This window comes from Notolabrus celidotus, chromosome 10 (assembly GCF_009762535.1).
Source record: "Notolabrus celidotus isolate fNotCel1 chromosome 10, fNotCel1.pri, whole genome shotgun sequence".
Classification (NCBI taxonomy): Eukaryota; Metazoa; Chordata; class Actinopteri; order Labriformes; family Labridae; genus Notolabrus; species Notolabrus celidotus.
The window spans coordinates 33,800,099-33,827,515 of record NC_048281.1 but is presented as its reverse complement, the minus strand read 5'-3'; the positions used below and the strand labels follow the sequence as shown (position 1 = coordinate 33,827,515).

The 27,417-nt window shown below is 41.8% G+C and overlaps 1 protein-coding gene across 2 annotated transcripts in view; it reads left to right on the top strand.

Annotated features, from left to right (window-relative positions):
• The window catches only part of lrch1 (leucine-rich repeats and calponin homology (CH) domain containing 1), a 108,928-nt gene that overhangs the window by 53,957 nt on the left and 27,554 nt on the right, over nt 1-27,417 (top strand). For both annotated transcript variants that reach the window (XM_034694431.1, XM_034694432.1), the window contains exons 3-13: nt 3,595-3,721; nt 5,425-5,530; nt 10,617-10,753; nt 12,895-13,025; nt 14,290-14,377; nt 15,422-15,527; nt 21,453-21,568; nt 23,409-23,479; nt 24,919-25,005; nt 26,553-26,630; nt 26,765-26,801. In XM_034694431.1, the coding sequence (XP_034550322.1) occupies nt 3,595-3,721; nt 5,425-5,530; nt 10,617-10,753; nt 12,895-13,025; nt 14,290-14,377; nt 15,422-15,527; nt 21,453-21,568; nt 23,409-23,479; nt 24,919-25,005; nt 26,553-26,630; nt 26,765-26,801 (1,084 nt within the window). The remainder of the gene's footprint in view (nt 1-3,594; nt 3,722-5,424; nt 5,531-10,616; nt 10,754-12,894; nt 13,026-14,289; nt 14,378-15,421; nt 15,528-21,452; nt 21,569-23,408; nt 23,480-24,918; nt 25,006-26,552; nt 26,631-26,764; nt 26,802-27,417) is intronic.

Genomic DNA, 27,417 nt, shown 5'->3' with positions numbered 1-27,417 from the left:
GAGACCCCTCGGTGAAACTCCTGAAGTTTGCAGACGACACCACTGTCATCGGTCTCATCCAGGACGGAGACGAGTCTGCTTACAGACAGGAGGTGGAACAGCTGGCCCTCTGGTGTAGTCAGAACCATCTGGAGCTGAACCCGCTCAAGACGGTAGAGATGACAGTGGACTTCAGGAGAAGCCCCCCCCCACTCCCCCCCCTCACCATCCTGAACAGCACTGTGTCTACTGTGGACTCTTTCAGGTTCCTGGGATCCACTATTTCCCGGGACCTGAGGTGGACCTCCCACATAGACACAATCAGAAAAAAGGCCCAGCAGAGGATGTACTTCCTGCGTCAGCTCAGGAAGTTCAACCTGCCCCAGGAGCTGCTGATCATGTTCTACACCTCCATCATCCAGTCTGTTCTGTGTACCTCCATCACTGTCTGGTTTGGCTCTGCAACCAAACTAGACAAACACAGACTGCAACGGACTATAAGGACTGCAGAAAAAATCATCGGTGTCGACCTGCCCCCCATCCAGGACTTGTACCGGTCCCGGGCCAGGAAACGGGCAGGGAGCATTACCGCTGACCCCTCACACCCTGGACACAAATTCTTCAAACTCCTCCCCTCCGGCAGGCGCTACAGATCACTGTGCGCCAAAACAACCCGCCATAAGAACAGTTTCTTCCCCCAGGCTGTCACTCTGATGAACACTAAACCATAACAGTGTCATACCTGTCAGATAAATACTCTCTGTAAATATACATGTAGATACACAATGCAACAATTCTCAAGCAGAATTCCATATTTCTATTTTTTGTACTATTTAACTTCTATTTTATAATGTAAAACTACCTCTGCAACTCACCACTGCACTTTATCATATTATTTTAGCCTGTACATATTAGTCAAGCCTATTTGTTGTTTCTTTGTATTTATAGCTAAGGTTATTGTTATTATATTTCATTTTATTTTTTATTGTAGTTCTTATTCTTATTCCTATTCTTATGCCTTGTACAAAGAGAGCACAGTTTACTAAAGTCAAATTCCTTGTGTGTTCAAGCATACTTGGCGAATAAAGCTGATTCTGATTCTGATTCTGATAACGATATATATCCCGATATAGTATTTTTCCTTAAAATGACATGAAATGAATGGCAGTTTTCTCTCATATTTTTCAATTTATTTATGAAACACATATTTTATGTATAAAAACATAATAAAATACAGTATATACAACGACAGTATATACTGGAACCATGTCTTGACATATGAATTTAGCGATGGCATCTGTAATTTCGCGGTGTCTGCGGGACTGCTTGTCGTACGGGATGCCGTTGACCAACGATTGTTTCAGACTCGTTTGGTGTGTTTCTTTCTTTTCATCACTGGGTGGTTTTGATGTCACGTTAGTGCTTTGTCGCAGCTTCACGCTGTCTCCGTACTGTTCTTCGTGTCGCGTCTTTAAGTGGTAGAAAAGATTAGATGTGTTCGAGTCGGTCGTAACGACTTGTTGGCGACATGTTCTGCAGATTACCGTTTTCTGGTCGGTGTCCGATGTTTAAAACCAAACCTAAAGCCAAACCATGGAATTGCGGTTCCCTCTTTTCGGCACCAACTCCTCTTTCGGTTCTGTTTCCACTTTGTTTTCCGCTAAGCTCTCCGCTTCTGCCATGTTGTTACATCCATGCTCTATCAGTGCCGTAAACTAGTAGTTGTGAGTGACGTAAAAATGCTACCGCAAAGTAGTAGCGGTGCTGCAGCTTACATTAAAGGGGACATATCACGCTTTTTTCATCAATATATATTGGTCTAAGAGGTCCCCAAAACATGTCTTTAAAGTTTATACTCAAAAAAACACTTTGAAATCAGATTTTGGCCTGCCTGAAAAGTCCTCTTCTTCATTCCTCATCAGAACACTCTGTTTTCCCTCTGACCACGCCCCCTCAGGAAGTGGATGTGCCTCGGCTCTCCAGCACGTTGATCTAATGTTTACATGTTGGCTGAATATACACGGCTGCTCACAGACCCGCGTTACTTCAACCCTCTGAATCTGATCCTGACGGAGAGGCGCCTGTAGCAGGACCTTTCTGAAAGATTGGTCACAGATTTAGTGTTTCTTGTTGTTTTATTTGTCAGTATGTCGACGTGTGTCTTGGTACACAGCTACGAACATGTAGCTACGTGGCTATGCTAACTAGCGCTAGCACTTTTCCATGAAAAATACAAATCATCCACTAGATCTTCAAATCTGCAGACGTGGGGAGTAAAACCGACCTTTGTGTTTATTAAGACAGCCTACAACTAGCATGCCTCCCTCCTAAGCTCCTTGTTAGCACACATTTGTGCAGGGAATGAAAAACGGAGGAGGGGATTCAGTATTATTTTATACAGTCTATGGGCTGAACAAGCTCCGAGCTCTGACTCCGTGACAGACCGGATATTGTTGTGACGTAACAAAAACACGGAAGTCTGAAACGGCTGGTTTCACACACATTTACAGAAAGGTGGAGAAATCAGAACAGGGGCAGAATGGATTTTTTTCATTCTCGGGGGGTTTGTAGACAGGGACACATATTTCAGGTAAAGAACCATTAGAAAGTCAATTTTGCATGATATGTCACCTTTAACCTGCATTCATCATCGTTCATACAATGTCAGTGAAGCAACAGAGCTAGACCAATACCCTACACATCAAAATAACGATATAAACGACAGAGGGTTATATCGTACGGTGGACGTTTTTATATTGCACTACGATTTATATCGTAATATCGCACAGCACTACCACCGCCGATTGGCCTCAAAATAGCGCTTCAGAAACAGATGAGTGACGTCACGGATACTACGTCCATTATTTATACACACTATGGTCTCGACATGCTTAATCAATAAAGTGCAGAGCGAAAGGAAAAAGCCGAGCAGGGACATGGACTTGGTAGTTTCTGAGTGGGTGTGTCCTTCAACACTGTCCTTAAAGGATGGCCTGAGGTCAGGTTTAGGTGAAGTCTCGCAAAGTTCTCAAAGCTGGAGAACACGTCCGGTGATCACGCTAACATCCGTGTACCTCATGTTACAGAACATTGACCAGGTTGTGTTAGCGAGACAGGACTCCTTTATCTTAATGTTTGTGTTTATGTTCACGCTCTTCATGTGGGGGCTTCAGTATGTCAGGTGCAGCATGTATAATGCACATACAGGAAATAGTGCATGTTAAAGATAGCTGTATTCCCCCCTGTGTCTCTGTGTTGTGTGTAACAGCAGAATAAACGCTGAGTGTGAATAAGAAATCATGTTATAGAACACTTTTACTCTGTCGTGTTTTCACTCTTCATCATTTAATTTTAATGTTCAGAGGAAGGCCTGGTGTTTAAATATTCATGTGTGCTGTAGACTCCGTTCATCCTGACTCTGCTCTCACGCCCACGCTCTCTGAAGCGGCCCATAAGAACTCTCACGTGTTATTTTATCAGCTTTATCACACAGTGACAACATGATGAAGTTACTGAGACAGGATCAGTCCCAAACATCTGACATTCACATATTTAGTCACATGATCACGCTGCCTTCTCTCCGTCTCATGTTTGTGTTCCTGCTCTGTGTTTCAGTCGTAACCAGCTGTGTGCTCTGCCCGCCTGTCTGTGCGGTTTACCTCTCCGAGTCCTCAACGCCAGCAACAACAAGCTGGTTAGTCTACCAGAGAGCATCGGACAGCTGCACCGCCTCATGGAGCTGGTGAGTGTGTGTGTGTGTGTGTGTGTGTGTGTGTGTGTGTCTGAGGTCTGTCAGTGTGTTACTACAAACACTTGAAGTGTTTCACAGGCTCTCCCTAAAACATAAGGTTTATAACTCTTACCTGCGTCATGTCCCAACATTATATTCTTTAAGAGTAAAACATCTGTATTTAACGTCACATTAAGGGCCTGTGTCCACTAACCACATTATTTTACTGGCTGCACCACAACCTCGATTCAACAGGTGTTACTGCTGCTCAGCTTTCCCACAGCTCCTCTGTTAGAAAGTGCTTCATATTCACTTTCATTCAAAGATATTTTACAAAGAAAATGTGAAAAAATTTCATAGAAATTGTGTCCTGGCATTAGCAGCAGCTCAACTTAACTGAGTCTTATTTTACTTGATTTATTTGTTATCTAATTTAAATATTACTCATTTTTAAAGCCATATACTGTCTCATTTAAAATGACTATAAACACATATATATTATTTATTAATTAATTTATTGTGGATTATTTAATTATTTATTTAGTTATAATTTGATCTTATCATGTTATTCCAGTGATTTCTTCAAATTCCCTCTCATAATTTTAATATTTTATTCTGTTTTACTTTGCTGTATTTGCTCAGTGTAGTTTCTTAGTTTCCTTTTACTGGATTAATATTTTAGTATTTTATTATCTTATTAATTTATTTTATTTTGGCGAACTTAATTTCCTGTCTTGAGTTTTAACATCTTATTTTCCCTCCAGTGTTTCCTCATTAAGATTTAGGAAACTTGTTTTTTTTATTGTTTATTTATTATAATTATAATTATTGTTATTGTTAAATATTATCAATTTGTATTCTATTTTTTTATTTGTATGATTTTATTAATTTATTTCTATTTATTAATGTATTTAATATTATTATTCTATAATTATTACATTATGATTATTTTATTTTTATTGTATTTGTTTTTTATTTCTTTGTATTCATATGTATTTATTTATTTATGGATATTATTCTAGAATTATTATATTATAATTGTTTTATTTTATTTATCGTTAGTTTATTATTATTTTATTTTGGTTTTTAATTATTTGTATTCATTTTTATTCATTTTTATTCATTTTTATTCATTTTTATTCATTTTTATTCATTTTTATTCATTTTTATTCCTTTATTTATTTATTTATTTATTTTTTATATATCATGTTCTGAACCTTGCATATGGATTGGGGGTGTGGGGCCTTCCTTTTTTAATGTACAGTACTTTGTGTTACATTATCATTGTATGAAAAGGGTCTGATGGATTTATTGATTGAACTCAAAGTGCTTTATAAAAACAAGAAACGCCTAATGCAAAGTTACACTTCTGTAAGCATTTCTATCTCATGCACCAGCAGAAGCAAGAGTGAAAAAGAGCAAACATTTGATCAAAGGCAGAAAGAACAACACGGTTTAAACTCAGCCTGTCTGACTTTCAGTCTCTGTCAGCAGCAGATCAGTTTCAAGAAATCAGCAGGAAAAGCTGCAAACTGCGAGTGTTTCAGTAATTTAACACTCACGCACTTTGTGTTGTCAGCAGAGAGAGCGAACACGGCTGCTCTCTGTGAAACAACACATCTGATTTAATCAAGTTTTATTGAAGCTCTCTGAACTTACATGTTATTCCTTTCAGAATCCTGTTTGAATCAACGTTCTTGTTTTGTCTTCTGCAGGACATCAGCTGTAACGAGATCACCGCTCTCCCTCGTCACATCGGCCGACTCAAAGCTCTGCGGGAGCTTAACGTCCGGCGGAACCTCCTCTGCGTCCTGCCAGAAGGTACGATTGAGTCAGATCCTGTCTTTACAGGCGGGTCAAATTTAACCCAAATTACAAGGTTTGCCCTTTTTATTGTCTGACGCAGCCTTCAGTGTTACGTCTGAGGCAGAGTTCTCAGATGTTTCTGTATGTGAGTAAAGTTTGGGAAACTTTGAGTGTGTGATTTGAAGGAAGCCGATTTTAGATCAAACGGTGACCTCGAGTCATGAAGCCAAAAATAGAAACCTCCATCACTTTTATTGGTTGTTATTAAAGCGTGGTTACAATCCAGCACAGAAATGTACACCCCTTCCAGAAGCAGGACTTAGGGGTGTGTGTCTGAGACCACAGAGTCCTCCGTATGAACTGTCACACCCGTCTCAGTCCACCAAAATAAAGTCAGCCCTCAGCCTGACCGGAGATCGACCTCAAGTCTGTGAATGAGTCTCTGACACAGAAGAGTGAGACCACATCGCTCTGCAGGGACTCCCCAGTGATCTGTTATCATAATTCACACAGTTATCTTTTCCTCCAGTCTGTCCGTCTGTCTGCTGATACAGTAAAGCTGCAGACTTGCACATTCATGCCTCTGTGCCATGAGAGCCTATCAGCGTCAGATTCTCCTGATGCCCTGAGGTTACATCAGTTCAACGTCAAACCAAACCCCCAATCAGAAAACAAGAGTTATTTCCTTCTCCTCTTGCAAACCGACCCGACAAATCCTGCAGTCTGACTTTTTATAAATCAGCTTCATGATGTAGTTAATTCAGCATCCTGTCAGACTGCTTACTGTCATGAAATCAAAGTAAAATATGTTCTTTATAAGTTTGAAACTGAGACTCAGCAGAGACAGAAAACTGTACTCAGAGAAATCCTGGTACTGTTCTTAAGGCGTTTTTCAACCTGAGGAACTTTATCCCTGAACTACGTGTGTTTCAACCTGTGGACCCAGGGTCTAAATTTAGTTCAGGGGTAGATAATCTCCCCCTAAAAAGCCCCTGCTAGGGGGGGATAGTACTTCTCAAAGGTCCCAGGACTTTCAGGGGGCGGGGCCTGCAATGCTGAATGTGTCTGTTTGGTAGATTAACCGCAGTGTTTTTATTCCTCACAATAACATCACACACATCTGTGATTCACTTGATTACTCTTTCTTTCATTAGTTTTTATTTGTTCTATCTTTTTTGTATGTGTGTGTACTTTTCAAAAGAAGAAGCTGTGATTCTCTTGATTTAGCAGCTTGTAACAGTAGTCTTCTCTCAGCCCACCGTGAATGCGCCTCTCCTCCCGGTGTTCCGCTTTTAAAAATGACCCTGTAAACTGGAGACCTTCAGCTGAACGTGTCAGTGTTTGTGGAGTTTACACAGCTGTTGAAACACAGAGGGAGTTCCTGGGAATGCAAACTAGTTTAGTTTTTATTAAGATTTCAAAATATCCTCATCAGATATTTAATGATGGTCTAAAGACGTTTATGAGGGATGCATCCGGCTGAGAGTCTCCAGTTAACAGGGTCGCTGTTTAAACCAAAACACCGTCCGATCTCTGCCACGGCTTTTTGAGTTCAAAAGGATTTTAAAGCCGTGTTGAAACGTCTTCGCTACTCGCGCTTATCTCCTCTCACGAGTTGATTCATTCATTGCTTTTTCCATGTTTTTGACCACAGGCACAGTGTTTCTTTGTAAAAAAAAAATTGTCAACACTTCTTTTTTGCAAAACATTTTTTTCAAAAAAAAATTCTTGCAAAAAATTTTCTTGCAAATTTTTTTTTTTCTGTTTTCAAAATAAATTTTTTTTAATTTTTTTTTTCAAAAAAAAAATTTTTCAACATTTTTTTCAATTTTTTTTTTTTTGAAAACTTTGTTTAAAACTTATTTTTTGTCACATTGTTTTTTTCATTTTTTTTTCAAGATTTTTTTTTCAATGTTTTTGTGTGAAATATTTTTTTTTTCATTTTTTTTTGTAAAAAAAATTTGTCAATTTTTTTGTCAAATTTTATCTCAAATTTTTTTTTGTCAATCTTTTGAGTCTCCAGTTAACAGGGTCGCTGTTTAAACCAAAACATATCCGATCTCTGCCACGGCTTTTTGAGTTGAAAAGGATTTTAAAGCCGTGTTGAAACGTCTTTGCTACTCGCGCTTATCTCCTCTCACGTGTTGATTCAGTGAATCCATCTGTGATGAAATATAGCACCATCTAAAACAGACCAGCTGAGTCTCTTCTTGCTAACAGGCTAACTGTTGTGTTGCTCATAATGATACCTGCCTGTCCGTCTGCTTCTATGGTGTCATCTGTGATGAATGGCATTCCTCTTTGTGTTACTGCCCTCTACTGGTCTGGTGGTGTAGTGCGTTTACTTTTTTGTCCTCCATACGTCACTGGCCTGATTTACACAATCTACCTGGGACTTCAGCCTGCGGTCGAAACGCAGACAACAATGGGGGCACAGGAACCTTTTAGTTCAGGGGGCTAAAAGACCCTGGAACTCTTGGTCAAAATGCACCTTTAGTGAGTTAAAACCTGAATGCAGAACGGATAAGAGGAAGTTTTCATGCCTGTAAAAGAGGAAGAAGCTGTCTGATCCATGTGACCTGAATGATGAGGACCATGCAGCAGATTCATCTTGCCAGTTTGGATTTATCGCTGTATTATCCTGACAAGCCTGTCCCTCACATTCTGATCCTCTCCTGGATTGATTGATCTGGTCTGATCGGGCTGCAGCCTGACAGAAGGAGGGTTGTTGTTTTTGATTTAATGTCTGCTGAACTTTGTTTCTTCTCCTCAGAGTCCCCCCACGCAGACCACCATGTGTTAGTGCCTCTAAAGGTCAGACAGCTCAGGGAGGCACGAGGATGTTTCTGTTAGGGAGTCAAACTCAAATCCGATGGAAAAATACTCCCTGAGACAGAAATAGAAGCTCAGGAATGAGTAATAAGAGGCTGGTTACTGTCTTTACTGGTTTCATATTCACACAAACATCTTTATCATCCTTCCAGAGAACTTGCATTAGTAAGAGTGACAGTAAACAATCATGTCCTGGTTCATTACATCCCCCAGAGGAGCGCCAGTTCATCTGTTTCTGCTAAGTCTCAGCTTCACTGTAAACAGGAAGTTCCAAAGAGGCTTCACTCTGGCTTCCTTCAGTGGTATGAACCTGGAACAGAAACTGTTCTTGTAATGAACAGGTTTTAAGTTTGCTGATGTCAGGTCTGTCCTCAAGAGGAGAAGACAAATACTTTACAATGTTTGTTTGTTGAATGGAGGGATAAGAAAGAGGATTAGAGACACTGATGTTTGTTTTTAGCTCTGACCTTCTTCAGGTAATGTTCAACTTTTTCTCAGAATTCTAGAACACCTGCTGTTGCTCTCCATACAGACTGTTTTTCCTACAGGACACCAAAGCCTGCTTTACAAAAGAGGATTAGGGACACTGAAAAATTATTATAGTCAGAACTCTGACTTTAATCTCAGAATTCTGAGATTAAAGTCAGAGTTCTGACTACATTTAGTCTGAACTGAAATTAGTCAGTGGAAACAGGGAAAAATATCCCAAATCATCACTAATATGCTTCATTTCAAATGGCTTTTATTTTGAAATTCCAAATCAGGTGTAGCTGTAATTGGCAGCATCACATTTTGAGGTTTTCTCCTTTCAGTCTGAATCAAAACATATCAGTGGAAACTGAGATTTATTGTAATGCCAAATATATCATTACCAGGCACATTTTTATATTTCAGATAACTTTTATTTTGAAAATCAACCAGAATTCTGACTATATCTCAGAATTCTGACTTAATTCTTCAGAATACTCAACTCAACTCAGCTCAACTTTATTTATAAAGCACCTTTTATACATATAAACATGCAGCCCAAAGTGCTTCACAGAATAACAGAGAGACAAAAAACAACAGCAATGGTGAAATAAAAAAAAGGCACGATTATAAATAAAATACTTAAAAATAAAAGAAAATAAACACAGTAAAATTAATAAAATAATTTAGAGTGGAAAGAAAAGTTAAAAATAAGGTAGAGTTAAAATCAGATGAACACAATAAATTAATAAATAATTACATTTTATAAATAAATAGATATTTTTTATAAATAAGATAAATAAATGTTAAAGCAATTATTAAAAAGATAAAATAAAAATAATGATAATAATAAAAAAAAAAAGGTATGACCTTAATTAATTGAAATGTTTTCAGTGGCTCTAATCCTCTCTGCTGACACCTGATTGCTGAAAACTGTAATAAGAATAATAAGAACTGTTATTAATAATTATTGCACCAGTTATTGTTTGATTAAAGCTCCTGTGAGGAACTTTCTGTTTGTGTTGACTTTGGCGCCCCCCTGTGGACTAAGTGATCTTGCTTATTTTGTCCTATACATGTGTAAATGATGTTATCTCCTCCTGCTTTCAACTAACAGTCAACTATTTCACTCATTAAGAATAATTTAGTGCAGAAAAAGGGGTTTTCTTGACGTGCTGTCAATCACCTCATCTGACACCTACCCCCTCACAGCGATTTCAGGCTTTAAAATAAAGAAACAGAAATGAATAATATCTTTTCTAACAACCTTGTTTGCTTTTCTAGGCCATAAAGAGGCATCACTGTTCATTTCAGTCCATTTCATGACAACTAAAAAACTCCTCACAGGAGCTTTAATTGATAAGTTTGTCTTTAATCAACAAAAGAAATCTCTTCTTGTTTATGATAGTTGAGTCTGAGATCAGAGTGCGGTGTCTCAGCGTTTATTTGCAGACATTTAATCCGTAATAAAAGATCACACACAGAGAAACAGAGTCTCGTCTGCTAACAATTACAACCCTCTGAAAACAACAACAGTCGCTGCATTGTTCAGTCTGCTGGGAAACATGTTGGCGTGTTGAGCCATGTGAATATGTGTGTGTGTGTAAAAGCAGTTCAGATTTAACTCTTACTGGACGAGCATTCTGATTTTATTTGTTGTTTCTCAGGATATTTAAAAACTGATTTTAAGAGTCCTGCAGGCGTCAGACGGCTGAATCAAATCCAACCCCAAAGACTCACCTGGAGGAGTCAGACTCTCTGATTTAACTCTTTATGCTTCTCTGTGTTCTCTCTCCTGCAGACCTGGCCGATCTTCCTCTGGTGAAGTTCGACTTCTCCTGTAACAAGGTGTCGACCATCCCCGTGTGCTACAGGAAGATGAGGCAGCTGCAGTCGCTCCAGTTAGAGAACAACCCTCTGCAGAGTCCACCTGCACAGGTACACACAGCACGCTCACCTCATCCTGTTGCTGCCTGATATAATACAGAGAAAAAGTCCTGTTTGCTCACACTGTGGTGCACATTTCTCAAAGTTGTCTTTAATATCTTAGTCACCACACTAACCACGGATATCCGTCTGATCTTGATAAATTTGGGAGGGCTGATGTGGATGCATGCATGAAGAATAATTCAAACCATGAACTTCTCCTAACCCCAAACAAGAGGACATAGTGTCTCCTCTTGAACCGTGGTTTCCTGGGGGGTAAGAGAAAGATGTGCGATGTTTCATCAGATCGAAGGTTACCATCAGGATACGACCACAAAGATCGGATTACAAGACAGAAAGAGTTCACAGCGAGCTCAAGAAGCTCTCTTTGTGTTACAGCAGCTAAAGTACATGTTTACAATTGCATTCATTGGAAGATAGGAGATCAATCAATCACAACACATGTTCTCCTCAGACTCTTTCCAAACAGAGCAGGTCTAGACCGTACTCTATGTTCTATTATTAACAAAGACCCAACATCAAGACCGGATCAGATCCAGTCCCATCTTACAGACAGGACTCAGTCTGATCTCATCTTAATCCACCATGAGCAGAGCACTTTGCAGCATTTAGCAAGTTACAGTGGCAAGGACAAACTTCCTTTAACAGGCAGAAACCTCCAGCAGGACCAGACTCATGTTAGACACACATCTGCTGAGACCGTGTTGGAGAGAGGGATAGAGGGAGATGAAGAGAGAGAGAGAGAGAGAGAGAGAGAGAGACGGATAGTAGTAGTTGAGTCTGGCACGTCCACAGCAGCAGAGATCCAGAGGAACCTACGAGACAAGGGAGCTCAGGGACTCCAGAAAGGTCTATGAAAAGAGAGAAGAGAGGGAGACCAGAAGAAAGAAAGAGAGGAGAATAAATGGTGAAGGAAAGAAAGAAGGAAAAGACAGGATAAGAAAAGGAGACATAAAGGAGGAAGAAAGAAAGAAAAAAGAGAAAAAGTAAAGAAAGTAAGGAAAACAAAGGAAAGAAATAAAGAGATAATGAAATGAAAGGAAAAGGGAAAGAATGAAAGAGAGAAAGAAAGGAAGAAGGAAGAAGGATGAAAAAAGAGAAAGAAGTAAGGAAAGTAAGGAAAAAGGAAAAAAAAGGAAGAAAGAGGGAATGAAAGGAAGAAGAAAAGAAAGAAAGAAGAATGGAATGAAAGGAAAAGGGAAAGAATGAAAGAGAGAAAGAAAGAAAGAATTAGAAAGAAAAAAAAAGAAAGAAGTTAAGAAAGTAAGGAAAAAGGAAAGAAAGAAAGAGAGAAAGAAAGAAGGGAAAAAAGAAAAAGAGAGAAAGAAAGAAGGGAAAAAAGAAAAAGAGAGAAAGAAAGAAGGGAAAAAAGAAAAAGAGAGAAAGAAAGAAGGGAAAAAAGAAAAAGAGAGAAAGAAGTAAAGAAAGAAAGACCCAAAAGATGAATCTACAGCAGAGATCCAGAGGAACCTACGGGACAAGGGAGCAAAGGGACTCCAGAAAGGTCTATGGTTAGTAACTTTAATGGGACAGGGAGAGTTAAAGTAAGAGACAGGCAGAGAGAGGAGAGAGAGGGAAAGACAGGATCCCAGTATGTCAGTCTAAGCCTATAGCAGCATAACTAAGACCTGGTCCAAGCCTGATCCAGCTCTAACTATAAGCTTTATCAAAAAGGAAAGTTTGAAGCCTACTCTTAAAAGTAGAGAGGGTGTCTGCCTCCTGGACTCTGACTGGTAGATGATTCCAAAGGAGAGGAGCCTGATAACTGAAGGCTCTACCTCCCATACTACTTTTATAGTCAAGCAGGCCTGTAAATTGGGAGCGTAGTGTTCTAGAGGGGTTATAGGGGACTATGAGGTCTTTAAGATATGAAGGTGTCTGACCATTAAGAGCTTTGTAGGTCAGAAGAAGAGTACGGGAGAGATGTGCTCTCTCCTCCTCGTTCTAGTCAGTACTCGAGCTGCTGGAGTAGAGAGCAGGGGACCACATGCAGCAAAGCTTCTGTACACGGTGCATGCTTATACCGCTACATCAATGGCGCCACCCAAAAAATGTCTTTTGACCAAACTTGTCTAAACTTGATGAAGATGTCAGAAGGAGATAAAACCCTTGATTCTCTCTCTTCCTTCCAGATCTGTATAAAGGGTAAAGTTCACATCTTCAAGTACCTGAGCATCGAGGCGTGTCGCAGCGACAAGATGCCCGACTCGCTCTACCTGCCCGTCATCGAGAGACTCAGCCTGCACCGACCCACCACCGGCAGGTCAGTAAACACGACGAACAGAGGTCAACCCGTCCTCTTGGATCTGCCTTTATACTAGATTTTTGGGACCCCCTCTAAAACGAGATGGCACATCTCAAGGGGTTTATCCCAATAAAATAAATGCCTTACATTTATGGAACAGCCTCTTCCTTTAAAAGCCCCTATCTTGGGTTATTGACCATCTACCAACACTTCTAGTCCCAGGTTTTGTCGTTGTCTGGTTCCTCCTGCAGAATCATCCCACTGACATGAAAACAGGCGAGTTAAAACAAGAAGGGAGGAAGTGAGGGAATGAGAATACACAGGGTTGTAAGAGCGAGAGAGAAGAAACATGGTCAGCTCAGAGGACGAGGAGCTCAAAAATGTCCGCCCACATAAAAAGCTCCCAACACGTGGGCAGGAAGAATGGTTCCTAGAGCACAAACACACACATCCTCTGGCTCAGTGTGTCGTGTTTTCTCAGATTTCTCAACCCTTTGTCTCTCCATCATCCTCTGTGTTTCTCTGCGGTTCCATGGTTTTGTTTTCCCCTCTCTTCTCTTTCATTATGTTTGTTTCTCCCTTGACTCTGCACCAGCCTATACTTTACTTCTCTCTCCCTCCTTCCTCTCCGTTTCCTCCTCCCATCATGTTTTTCTTCCGCCTTTAATGAGCTCATGATTCTTTCTTTTCTACAAAACTTTCTTTTGTCTGTCGCATCTTTCATTCTTTACGTTCTCGACGTGGGTTGGATAATGCAGTCCCTCTCTCTCTCTCTCTCTCTCTCTCTCTCTCTCTCTCTCTCTCTCTCTCTCTCTCTCTCTCTCTCTCCCTCTCTCTCTCTCCGCCCTGGAGGAAGCTGAGAACAGATTGATGCTATTTTTAAAACTCTATTAAAACAAAGACCTTAAAAGAAAAAGGAGCGGAGAGTGGAACACAGGGAGGGACAGCTTTTCCTTTAAGACGATGAAGGAAGAGTGTTTCTCTACTGACACCCCGCCAAAATAAAGCACAATGAAGGGCTTAAGCTTATCAGGACTGTAGATGACACATAAAGGTTTTATTTTGGGATCATTTGAAGACTAAAGTCAGAATCTGTGTGACTCTTTATCGTACGTCTCTTCATCCTGTGATGTTTAACATGATTATGATGAGGGAATCAGAGCGGGAGGAGGAGGAGGAGGAAGTCTCTCTCTCTCTGGTTCACTCCCTCTACACACACCCCTCCTGTGTGTGTCAGGTGTGTAACCTGTGTGTATCTGTGTGTGTGTGTGTGTGGGTGCAGTGTGGAGGACATGGAGCAGCAGAAGAAGCAGGACAGCGACTCAGGAGTTGGAAGCGACAACGGAGACAAGAGACTGTCGGCTACTGAGGTACTGTGTGTGTGTGTGTGTGCGTGTGTGTGTGTGTGTGCGTGTGCGCGCATGTGTGTGTGATATTCATATGATTGTGTGTTTTTTTTCACCTGTAGAGACTCTTTGCACCTCCTCGTTTCGAGCAGCTCAGCCTTCAGTCTTTAAACGTCAGTCTGTCGTTCGTCTGCAGCTGACGGTGCAGCGACTTTAAACCTGGATTATTTTAAACACGCCTCTGCTCTAAGTCCGTTCTAAGTTTGTAAATCTGCAGAGGAAGAGTCACTTCTCCTTAAACTCCTTCATGTGTCCGTGGATGTCTTTACCCACTGCTGTAGAAGTCATGAAAGCTGCAGGTCTTCAGTGTAACCATGTGGAGTTTAAAAGCAGAACACTGGGAATAAACGATGACCTGTATCGTCCATGCGAGGAGTTTTCTGAGCTGCATGTCTTGCAGGATGAAGATCATGTTTATTCTAAGTTTAACGATGGATCACAGGAGCTTTTGATTCTTTGCATCACAGCTTTTATTTATGCTAAGCTGATGCCAAAGTTTGAAGACTGTTTCTTAACAGTTCTATGATAATATTACCAGCTAATGATGTTTAAATGTGGCATTAGAGCTGCAGTAATTAATCCATGAAGCAACAAGTTGATGAAGATGAAATGAGTCTGTCATAGAATAGATTTAAATCAGGGATGCACAATCTTTTCTCTTTCTTTGAGCCCACACCGATAACCGATAATCACCTGCTCCTGATTTTCTCACGCTTCTGCATTTCAAAGATAAGTTCATAACTCGTAGTTTCTGCACACCTGAGGGGAAGAAAGGCTGAGATTTAGTCTGCACAAATGGATATTTACATTTTAAAAGGTCACTATTGTGCATGCAAAAACACAGAACAGCTCTAACTCTGTCAAACTCAGCGTACTCAGTGTGCTAAACGTGTGTGTGTGTGTGTGTGTGTGTGTGTGTGTGTGTGTGTGTGTGTGTGTGTGTGTGTGTGTGTGTGTGTGTGTGTGTGTGTGTGTGTGTGTGTGTGTGTGTGTGTGTGTGTGTTTCAGCCATCAGACGAGGACAGTCTGAGCCTGAACGTGCCGATGAGCCACATCACAGAGGAGGAGGGGATCAGCAAAGACGACTCCAGTGAACACATCAGCTCACTCACAGGTACACACACACACACACACACACACACATACATACATACATACACATACACATTCACACACACACACACACACACACACACACACACACACACACACCATTGACAATCTAGGCATGTCTTATTTGGAGCCTCGTTTAAAATTGTTAATGAATGTGTGAACTCGATTGCACTGGTTGCATTTATTGTCTCATATTGAAAGCTACAGCAGCAGCTTATATGAAGTTATGAATTTATTATAGGAACTTGGAGTTTCATAATTTGGATTATTACATGCAAATCTGTAAAAATCAGCTCTCCTTCCTGCACAGGCAAAAAAAAAAAGAGACTTTGAAGACGACTCAGGAAGATTTAGCTCCTAAAAAGAAGGTTTTAAATGTCATTATTTTGTATTTCTAAGTAGTTTTTAAGTCCATATTAACATTGTGAAGCAACTCTTTCTCTGGTCTTAATTTAGGGATCAAATTAATGCAATGTTGAAATGAAATGTTCTTTTTGAGCTTGACTTTGAGATTTAGTCAAACAATCTTTATTTGTGTAGCATCAAATCACAACAAACGTTATCTCAAGACGCTTTTACAAACAGATCAGGTCTAGACCGAACTCTAAGTCAAATTATGAACAGAGACCCAACACCAACACCATCTTAATCCACCATGAGCAGAGCACTTTACAGTATTTAGCAAGTTACAGTGGCAAGGACAAACTTCCTTTAACAGGCAGAAACCTCCAGCAGGACCAGACTCATGTTAGACTCACATCTGCTGAGACCGTGTTGGAGAGAGGGATAGAGGGAGATGAAGAGAGAGAGAGAGATGATAGTGGGGAGACGGATAGTTGTAGTTGTAGCAGCTGGAGTCTGGCACGTCCACAGCAGCAGAGATCCAGAGGAACCTACGAGACAAGGGAGCTCAGGGACTCCAGAAAGGTCTATGGTTAGTAACTTTAATGGGACAGAAAGAGTTAAAGTGAGAGACAGGCAGAGAGAGAGAGGAGAGAGAAGAGAGAGGAGATAAGGAAAGAGGAGATAAGGAGAGAGTAGCTAAGGTGAGAGTAGCTAATGAGAGAGGAGCTAAGGAGAGAGGAGATAAGGAAAGAGGAGATAAGGAGAGAGGAACTGAGGATAGAGGAGCTGAGGAGAGAGGCGATAAGGAGAGAAGAGACAAGGAGAGAGGAGATAAGGAGAGAAGAGATAAGGAGAGAGGAGCTGAGGAGAGAAGAGACAAGGAGAGAGGAGCTGAGGAGAGAGGATCTAAGGAGCGAGGAGATCCAGAGGAACCTGCAAGACAAGGGAGCTCAGGGACTCCAGAAAGGTCTATGGTTAGTAACTTTAATGGGACAGGAAGAGTTAAAGTAAGAGACAGGCAGAGAGAGGAGAGAGAGGGAAAGACAGGATCCCAGGGTGTCAGTCTAAACCTATAGCAGCATAACTAAGAGCTGGTCCAAGCCCGAGAAGTATTTAGCAAGTTACAGCAGGGAGAAAAAACTTCCTTTAACAGGCAGAAACCTCCAGCAGGACCAGACTCATGTTAGACACACATCTGCTGAGACCGAGTCGGGTCTGGAAAGAGGGATAGAGGAAAATAAGAGAGAGAGGGAGCGGTGATAGTGATGAATTTAGATGTCAAATAAAAGTCTGAATCCAGGACTTGGAGGAGGAAGCATCAGAGTGTTTATCCTGTCAGATACAGGATGTCACTCTCATGTCTTCAGGAATAAAGACTGAAGGTTGTAAATCCGGTACAGGATGAAGATCAAGAGTCAAAGTGTTTGATGATTGTGTGAGATGATTGATAACTTCAGACTGTTTCTGTTTCTTTTATGTTTGTGTGTGTGTGTGTGTGTGTGTGTGTGTGTGTGTGTGTGTGTGTGTGTGCCCCATCCCGACTGTCGGACGTGGTGCAGGTCGCTTCAGCCGACTCCTGAGCCTTCACTCCTGGCTGCTATCTACATGCTCTGCACTTAACCTGGGTTTTATAGACAATTTTAATCTGTTTTGGAACCGTGCGTCTCTTTTTAACCGCGACGGACTTCACCCAAACAAACTGGGCTCTCATGTGCTGGCTGCTAATATGCAGCATGCAGTGCAGACACACCCACGGTGACTATTTACTCCGCAATCATGCCCACCTGACAGTCCCACCTCCTCACCTGCGGATCATCTACAATCTAACACTACACAATCTAATTTCCAACATACGAACACGCCCCTCTGTCTCTCTCCACCTCCTACACCATCACCACCAGTCTTCTTCCCGATTACCACTATTTCATCAAATCGAGTCCTGAAACAAAGCCGTCCTCCTTTTACCTCCTCACATATTATCACTCCACCACGCAACTTAATAAAAATCACTCCAACACATCCAGGTACCGTGAAACCAAATGAGCCCACTAAGCTTGCACTTTTAAATATCAGATCCCTCCCCAGTAAAACTTTTTATATTAATGATTTTATTTCAGAACATGGTCTTAGCTTTTTATTTTTAACTGAAACATGGCTCAACACAACTGCACCTGCTTCCCTTTTAGAGTCCTCCCCAGCAAATTTTAACTTTTTATTCTCCTGCAGACAGAACAGGAGAGGGGGAGGGATCGCCAGTATTTTTTCTAGTGGTTTTAACTGTGCATCATGCTCACTTGGTCAGTTTCAAACCTTTGAATACTTAGCCATGGTCATAAAATCACAGCAGCCAGTTCTCACTGTCACCATCTACCGCCCACCCAAATACAACAGCAAATTTTTAACAGAATTTTATGATTTTATGTCCATTGTTTTAACTGGCTATGATAAAATGATTTTACTTGGTGATTTTAACTTTCACATTAACAACTCCACCGACACAAGGGCTCAGGGCTTCCTCGATTTAATTTTGTCTTTTAACCTCACTCAGCATGTACAGACTGCCACACACATCCATGGAAACACTTTAGATCTAGTAATTACAAAGGGCATTGATATTGAAATTTCATCCATCACACAAGTCCCCGTTTCTGACCATTTCTGCATCTTTTTTAACACCACCTTTTCTGTTTTTAATGAACCTCCTGAAACCACTGTCACAAAGCGTACCATCAATGAACATGTAACCCAACACTTCACTAATCTGCTGAATAACTTTCCTCCATCCACATCCTGCTCACCTGACCACCTTGTTACTGATTTTAATAAAAAACTCACACTCTGTCTGGACACAGCTGCCCCAGCACAAACAAAGAAAAGGCAACTGCACCACAGACCACCCTGGAAAACTGCTGCTATTAGTCAGCTCAAGAGACAATGTCGGAAAGCAGAGAGGAGATGGAGGAAAGACAAGTTACATGTTCATTTTGAGATTTTTAAAGAACAAGTTTTTATCTATAATAATGCAGTCCGGAAAGAGAGACAAGCCCATTTCTCAAAGATTATTTTAGAAAACCAAAATAACCCCAAAGTGCTTTTTACTACCATCGACAGAATCTTAAACCCCCAACCCATTCGTACTCATAATGACTCAACTCTCAGATGTGAAGACTTTGCACACTTTTTTAAAGAAAAAATTGTTTTAATCAGGAAAAGTATTTTAAATGTAGTTAGCGACTCCCCCTGGGATTCCCCTGCCTTCGGGCCTCCAGTCACCATGCCATCCTTTGTTTTAATGACAGAGGGGGCTGTGGGTGAAGTAGTGAGCAAGATGAAGTCTGCCACTTGTGTTTTAGATCCCATCCCTACAAAACTGTTTAAATCCTGCTTCCCTAGTCTCTCACATGAAACAACCACGATCATCAACTCCTCCCTCAGCTCAGGCATCTTCCCCTCAGTTTTTAAGACCTCCATGGTGAAACCTACCCTCAAAAAACCCAACTTAGATCCCTCAGAGTTAAAAAACTACCGTCCTATTTCTAACCTCCCCTTTTTAAGCAAAGTTTTAGAGAAAATTGTTTTTAATCAACTTTTAGTTCATTTAATCAATAATAACGTTTTAGAGAGATTCCAGTCAGGCTTCAGAGCGAACCACAGCACAGAGACTGCCCTCCTTAAAGTCACAAATGACATCAGACTGATTTTAGATGAAAACAATGTGGCAGTACTCATTCTTTTAGACCTCAGTGCTGCGTTCGATACTGTCGACCACGACATTTTAATCAAAAGACTTGAGAAATGGGCTGGTCTCTCTGACCATGTTTTATCCTGGTTTAGTTCTTATCTTTTTAACAGACAGTTTTTTACCAGCCTCGGTGCCTGTGTGTCTCAGACACACGATTTTAACTATGGGATTCCTCAAGGAAGCATTCTTGGGCCTATTTTATTCTCCTTATACATTTTACCCCTTGGACACATTATCTCAAGTCATCACATCAATTACCATTTCTATGCAGACGACACCCAACTATACATCTCTGTCTCACCCAATGACCCAAATGCTCTTCACTCCCTCACCGCCTGCCTTTCTGACATCAATGTATGGATGAGCAAGAACTTTTTAAAATTAAACGAAGACAAAACTGAAATTCTTTTAATAGGACCCAAAGCAGCCCGAGAACAACTCCAGACTACACTGAGAGATTTTAACAGTCAAATTAAACCAAAGGTCACAAACCTGGGAGTGGTTTTAGATCCAGATTTTAATTTTAATGCTCATTTTAACAAGGTCGTAAGTACTTCATTTTATCATCTTAGAAATATTGCAAAAGTCAGACCTTTTTTAACGCAGAAAGATGCCGAAATTTTAATTCATGCTTTTATTACAAGCCGCATTGATTACTGTAACTCCCTTTTTACAGGCCTGCCCAAAAATCTCTCAGAAAGCTGCAGCTTGTTCAGAACGCTGCAGCTAGAGTTTTAACGAGGAGAAAGAAAACTGACCACATAACTCCTCTTTTAAAAACTCTGCACTGGCTCCCTGTTTCTTTTAGAATTGATTTTAAAGTCATTTTACTTGTTTTTAAAGCTCTTAACAGCCTTGCTCCTCCATACATTACTGATCTCCTGTCATTTTATGTTCCAGCCCGATCACTGAGGTCCTCGAATGCTTCCCTTTTAAATGTTCCTCGTGTGTCTCACACAGGTACCGGCCAGAGGGCTTTCTGTTTTTATGCTCCTAGGCTGTGGAACTCTTTGCCTCTGGACATGAGAACGGCGAGCTCTCTGGGTGTTTTTAAAAGTAAACTTAAGACTTACCTTTTTAATCTAGCTTTTAATGTGAAGTAATTTATTTTAGCCCTGGACTGCATTATCAGTATCATTATTATTATTATTTTTATTATTATTTTATTATTTTATTATCATTTTTATTATTTTCATCATTATTATCTAAACCATTGTTTTAACATGTATTTATTTATCTTATTTATTTATTGTGTTCACCTGATCTCGTTAACTCTACCTTATTTTTAACTTTTATTTCCACTCTTACTTATTTTATTAATTTTACTGTGTTGATTTTCTTTTCTTTTTTAAGTATTTCTTCTTTTTTCATGCCTTCTATAATTCTACCATTGCTGTTGTTTTCTTACTGTCTGTTACTCTGTGAAGCACTTTGGGCTACATGTTTCTATGTATGAAAGGTGCTATATAAATAAAGTTGAGTTGAGTTGAGTTGAGTGTGTGTGTGTGTGTGTGTGTGTGTGTGTGTGTGTGTGTGTGTGTGTGTTCTGGTCTGTTAGACTCTATTAGAGCAGAGCAGCAGGTCCCCAGACTCTGGGTTTAAATAGACTTCAATCATCCTGAATCAGGTCACAGCTGATGGAGAGACTCAGTGAGCTCAGGAGAGACGGGCGTCTGAGTTATCGGTCTTATTATCTCTGTTTTAGAACGATGGCGCGTTAGCCGTGAACTGAATATGAAAACACACAGAATGTTAAAGTTTATTAAAGTGTGAACAGGCTCTGAGCTCAGACCTTCACTCCTCCTCTTCTTCTTCCTCCTCTTCTTCTTCATCTTTCAGCGGACACAAACTCGGACTCTGTGCGGCTGATAGAGGAGAGTCCTACGGAAGCCCTGAGGGATCAGTTCAGCTACAGAGACTCTGCTCTGAGCACGCGCTTCGTCAACTACATCAAGGTGAGACCTCCTTCCTCCTCATCCTCCTCATCCTCCTCATCCTCCTCATCCTCCTCATCCTCCTCATCCTCCTCCTTCCTCCTCCTTCCTCCTCATCCTCCTCATCCTCCTCATCCTCCTCATCCTCCTCATCCTCCTCTCCTTCATCCTCCCTTTGTTTGTCTTCTTCTATACCTCCTTGTACTTTTCCTCCTCCCTTCTCTCCTCATCATCATTCTCCTGTTTCTCCTCTATCCCTCACCTCCTCTTTATTTTCCTACTTCCCTTCCAATCCTCTGCTTCGCCTACCTTTCCTCCTCTTCCTTATCCTGTCTCCGTCTCCTCTGTCTCTTTTACTCCTCTTTTTCTCCCTCCTTTTTCATTCTTATCTGTCCCCCACTGCCCTCCTCCTCTTCCTCGTCCCATTTCTCCTCATCATCTCCTCTTCCTGCTCATCCTCTTGCCCTTCCTCCTCTTTTTCCACCACTTCCTCTTCCCTCTTCTAGCTCCCTTCCTCCTCCTTCTCTTACTTCTCTCTTCACTCTTTTTCCTCCTCCTCCTCCTCCTCCTCCCCTTCATCCTCCTCTTCTTCCTCCTTCTCTCCTCCTTTCTCTCTTCTCTCTCAACTTCCTCTCCATCCTCCTCCTCCTCTTCCCTTTCAAATACTACTCTTCCCTCTCCTCTGCCTACTTCTCCTCTTCCCTCTTCTAATCCCCTTCTTCCTCCTCTTCTTCCCCCTGCTCCTCCTCCTTCTCTCCTTACTCACTCTCTTTTCTCTCCACTTCCTCCCCTTCCTCCTCCTCCTCTTCCTCTTCCTCCTCTTCACCTTCCTCCCCACTCTTCTATTCTCTCCACTTCCTCTCCTTTCACTTCCTGCTTATCCCTTTCTCCTCCCTGTCATCCTCATGTTCTCTCTCCTACTCCTCTCCCCCTTCCTCCTTCCTCTCCTCCTCCTCCTCCTGTTACTCTCCTCCCTGCTCCATGCCCTCTTTTCTCTCCACTTCCTCTTCTTCTCCTCTTCCTCCTCTCCTCCTCCTCTTCCTCCGTGTGTTTCAGTCTCTTGTTAATCATTGATGCAGTAATGGTGGTCTCATGAATAATTCCTCGTCTCAGTGAGTTGGAGTTATATAAAACTCTTCCTCAGTTAGAACTCTCTCCTCCTCCTCCTCCTCCTCCTCCTCCTCTTCCTCCTCTTCCTCGGCTCTAATGGACTCTAAACTGTCGCTCTCTGTCACTTTACAACTCTTTGATTCAGTTTTAACGTTCTGAAGGACCGAGCGAGTTAAGAGAGCCGGGTCCGGTTTTAGACTCTGATGTCACGGAGAGCCTCTGAGTCACTGACAGACTCGGCTGTGACCAAATAAGGCGTGGACACGAAACACACAATGATCACACACACACACACACACACACACACACACACTCTGGATGTGGATCAGTGTGTGTTCAGATCCCGAGACTCTCAGACTCAGAGTTTAATCCAAAATACTCATGAAGAGATGCTGCTTTCAATGCTTCCTGTGTTTTACATAATCCTGTGTCACAGCATGTCCTGCCCACACACAGACACACACACACACACACACACACACACACACACACACACACACACACACACACAACAGGCATGACATCGAAGTCATCACAGCTAATAGTATTTCTCCAGTTAACCCTTTAAAAGCGGCCTGAGAGGAGCAAACACTTTGTCACAGTGAACTTATTGTTGTGTTTGTGTACCAGAGGGAAGCAGTAATGTCTCTGAATCCTGGCCAATGGCTGAGTGAGTCTGAGGGTCATGTGACTGCTGCAGCTGCTGCAGATGTGTGTGTTAATGTTGGTTAATATGTGTGTTTGCTTGCAGGGTCGGACAGCGGCAGACTTCGACGAGCCTCTGAGGATAGAAGAAGACTCACACTGGCCGTCAGATCAAATGTAAGATCTTAAATCTGTCCGTTCTTCATGTTTCTACTTTTCATAATCGATTGTTAATCTTTGCATTATTGTGATTTATAAGATTAAATTAATATTACTTGTAACCATCTGTTTTTGTTTACAACAGTTAATAATCAACAGTATTTTCTATCAATTCAGACATTTATTGATTAATTTAACATCCCAACAAATGTTCTCCTCAGACTCTTTCCAAACAGAGCAGGTCTAGACCGTACTCTATGTTCTATCATTAACAAAGACCCAACATCAAGACCGGATCAGATCCAGTCCCATCTTCCAGACAGGACTCAGTCTGATCTCATCTTAATCCACCATGAGCAGAGCACTTTGCAGCATTTAGCAAGTTACAGTGGCAAGGACAAACTTCCTTTAACAGGCAGAAACCTCCAGCAGGACCAGACTCATGTTAGACACACATCTGCTGAGACCGTGTTGGAGAGAGGGATAGAGGGAGATGAAGAGAGAGAGAGATGATAGTGGGGAGACGGATAGTAGTAGTTGTAGCAGCTGGAGTCTGGCACGTCCACAGCAGCAGAGATCCAGAGGAACCTACGAGACAAGGGAGCTCAGGGACTCCAGAAAGGTCTATGGTTAGTAACTTTAATGGGACAGGAAGAGTTAAAGGAAGAGATGGGAGGGAGAGGAGAGAGAGGGAAAGACAGGATCCCAGGGTGGCAGTCTAAACCTATAGCAGCATAACTAAGAGCTGGTCCAAGCCTGATAAGTATTTAGCAAGTTACTGTGGCAAGGACAAACTTCCTTTAACAGGCAGAAACCTCCAGCAGGACCAGACTCATGTTAGACACACATCTGCTGAGACCGTGTTGGAGAGAGGGATATAGGGAGATGAAGAGAGAGAGAGATGATAGTGGGGAGACGGATAGTAGTAGTTGTAGCAGCTGGAGTCTGGCACGTCCACAGCAGCAGAGATCCAGAGGAACCTACGAGACAAGGGAGCTCAGGGACTCCAGAAAGGTCTATGGTTAGGAACTTTAATGGGACAGGAAGAGTTAAAGGAACAGACGGGAGGGAGGAGATGTGCTCTCTCTTCCTCGTTCTAGTCAGTACTCGAGCTGCTGGAGTAGAGAGCGAGGGACAACATGCTGCAAAGGGTTGTGGCTGGGAGTTGAACACGTCAGGAAGAGTTAAAGTAAGAGATGGGAGGGGGTGTCAGTTCCCCCGGCAGTCTAAGCCTATAGCATTATAACTAAGAGCTGGTTCAAGCCTGATCCAGCTCTAACTATGAGCTTTATCAAAAAGGAAAGTTTGAAGCCTACTCTTAAAAGTAGAGAGGGATGGTCTCCCATACCCTGACTGGTAGATGTTTCCAAAGGAGAGATGCCTGATAACTGAAGGCTTTACCTTCGGAGAGAGGGATAGAGGACTTAAACTCATCCTTTGTGTCTCTGGGCTCACAGGTCAAAGGTCACAGGGGGCACAGAGCTCCACATCGACATGATCAACCAGCTGAAGGAGGCCGTGGAGCTGCTGCAGGACCCCAGCAGGTAACTACACCTGAGCTCAGTTTAGATATTTTTATTAACTATGCACTATCTTTATTTTTGCAAAGTTAAAAAATTCTTTAGAAAATAAAAGTTCTGAAAAACATGACTCGTTTGCTCTGTTCATGAGCACAATGTGGAATTTAAATCACAATCTGCAGATTTAAGCATTTCTTCTCAACATTTATTAACGTTGAGCTGAGAGTTAGTACAGGCAGGTATTTGCTGCTGCTCTCCCTGCCTTGGCTTTAAAGGTGACATATCATGCAAAATGGACTTTTTAATGGTTCTCTACCTGAAATATGTGTCCCTGTCTACAAACCCCCCGAGAATGAAAATAATCCATTCTGCCCCTGTTCTGATTTCTCCACCTTTCTGTAAATGTGTGCTGAAACCAGCCGTTTCAGACTTCCGTGTTTTTGTTGCGTAACAACAATATCCGGTCTGTAACAGGAAGTCAGAGCTCGGAGCTTGTTCAGCCCATAGACTGTATAAAATACAACTCAACCCCTCCTCCGTTTTTCATTCCCTGCACACATGTGTGCTAACAAGGAGCTTAGGAGGGAGGCATGCTAGTTGTAGGCTGTCTTAATAAACACAAAGGTCGGTTTTACTCCCCACGTCTGCAGATTTGAAGATCTAGTGGATGATTTTTATTTCTCATGGAAAAGTGCTAGTTAGCATAGCCACATAGCTACATGTCATACCTGTAGCTGTGTACCAAGACACATGTCTAAATACTGACAAATAAAACAACAAGAAACACTAAATCTGTGACCAATCCTTCAGAAAAGGTCCCGCTGCCTTTCTGGCAGAGGTCGGTTTTACTCCCCACGTCTGCAGATTTGAAGATCTAGTGGATGATTTTTATTTTTCATGGAAAAGTGCTAGCGCTAGTTAGCATAGCCACATAGCTACATGTTAGTAGCTGTGTACCAAGACACACGTCGACATACTGATAAATAAAACAACAAGAAACACTAAATCTGTGACCAATGGTCCAGAAAGGTCCTGCTACAGGCGCCTCTCCATCAGGATCAGATTCTGGATCAGATTCAGAGGGTTGAAGTAACGCGGGTCTGTGAGCAGCCGTGTATATTCAGCCATCATGTAAACATACGTACTGGACAGCCGAGGCCACACCCTCTTCCTGACGGGGCGTGGTCAGAGAGAAAACAGATTGTTCTCAGGAGGGCTGAAGAAGAGGGTTTTTCAGGCAGACCAAAATCTGATTTCAAAGTGTTTTTATGAGCATAAACTTTAAAGACATGTTTTGGGGACCTCTTAGACCAATATATATTGATGAAAAAAGCGTGATATGTCACCTTTAAATGTATGCAGACGAAAGAGCAGGGAGGTGTGCTCTCCCCGCCTCAGGCTTTACCCTTCCACGTTGAACCTGGAAGGGCAGGGAGCTCCGAGAACAGAGCTATACCACCAAATTTAAATTAATTTCTGTGCTTAAAATCGCACGTTTTTATTCTCCCTTTGCAAAATAACCATTTAGAATAATTTAAATAATGTCAATAATGTTGTTTTATGTGTTTCAGAGTGAACGCAGAGCAGGATGACCTGACTGGAGTCCAGCTCTATCCTGTGGAGATGGTCAACGTGGAAGAGTCGCTCAAGTAAGACTGACTGTGTGACCCATCACTCCTGTCTCAGATTTAAAAACCATGCTAGTTGAAGCTACACATTGCTTCTCTGTATAATGAGATGTCCTGTCTTTTCTCCCTCTCCCTCTCCCTCTCTCTGTCTCCAGTGGGCAGGACAGCGATGACGGCATCACCACACCAAAGGTACAGTGTGCACAGACATCAGACTGTCATCAGCGTACAGGTTGATATCTGACAGCCGTGTTTTGGTTGTGTTAGCATCTATAAACCAGGTCTACACAGGGTCAAAGATGGTGTCTCTCTTGTTTGATGTCTTTGTCCCCTGATATTCAGACTCTATAAGTATGTAAGTCACAGAGACATATTGAAGGTAACTAAGTAAACGTTTGATGCACCCTGTAGCAGCAAACGGAGGAAGGTGGCTATGAGTTCCAGAAGAAGAGACAGATGATTCTAGAGAAGGCCAGGTTTGAGGCCCAGCTTGCATGTCGGGAGTATGAGTGGCATATGTCAATCAAGGTAAACCTGGCAGGATGTAGGCTTTGTCCCGCCCCTCAGGGTGTCCCCGTCTTCAGTCCCGCCTCACAGTAAACTGACACACACCTTCACTCCTGTGTCTGTTTGCTGTGAGGTCCGTATCAAACCGAACCACGCTGAGCTTCCACATGTGTCCCGTTTCATCTGGCTGCAGGTTTCACATGTGAGCAGTGTGAGAGTGTGTTGATCCGTGGCTCTACGTCAGTCCACATGTTTCATGTTTCAGCTTATTACCTGACAGTCTGTCGTCATGTTCAGAGTT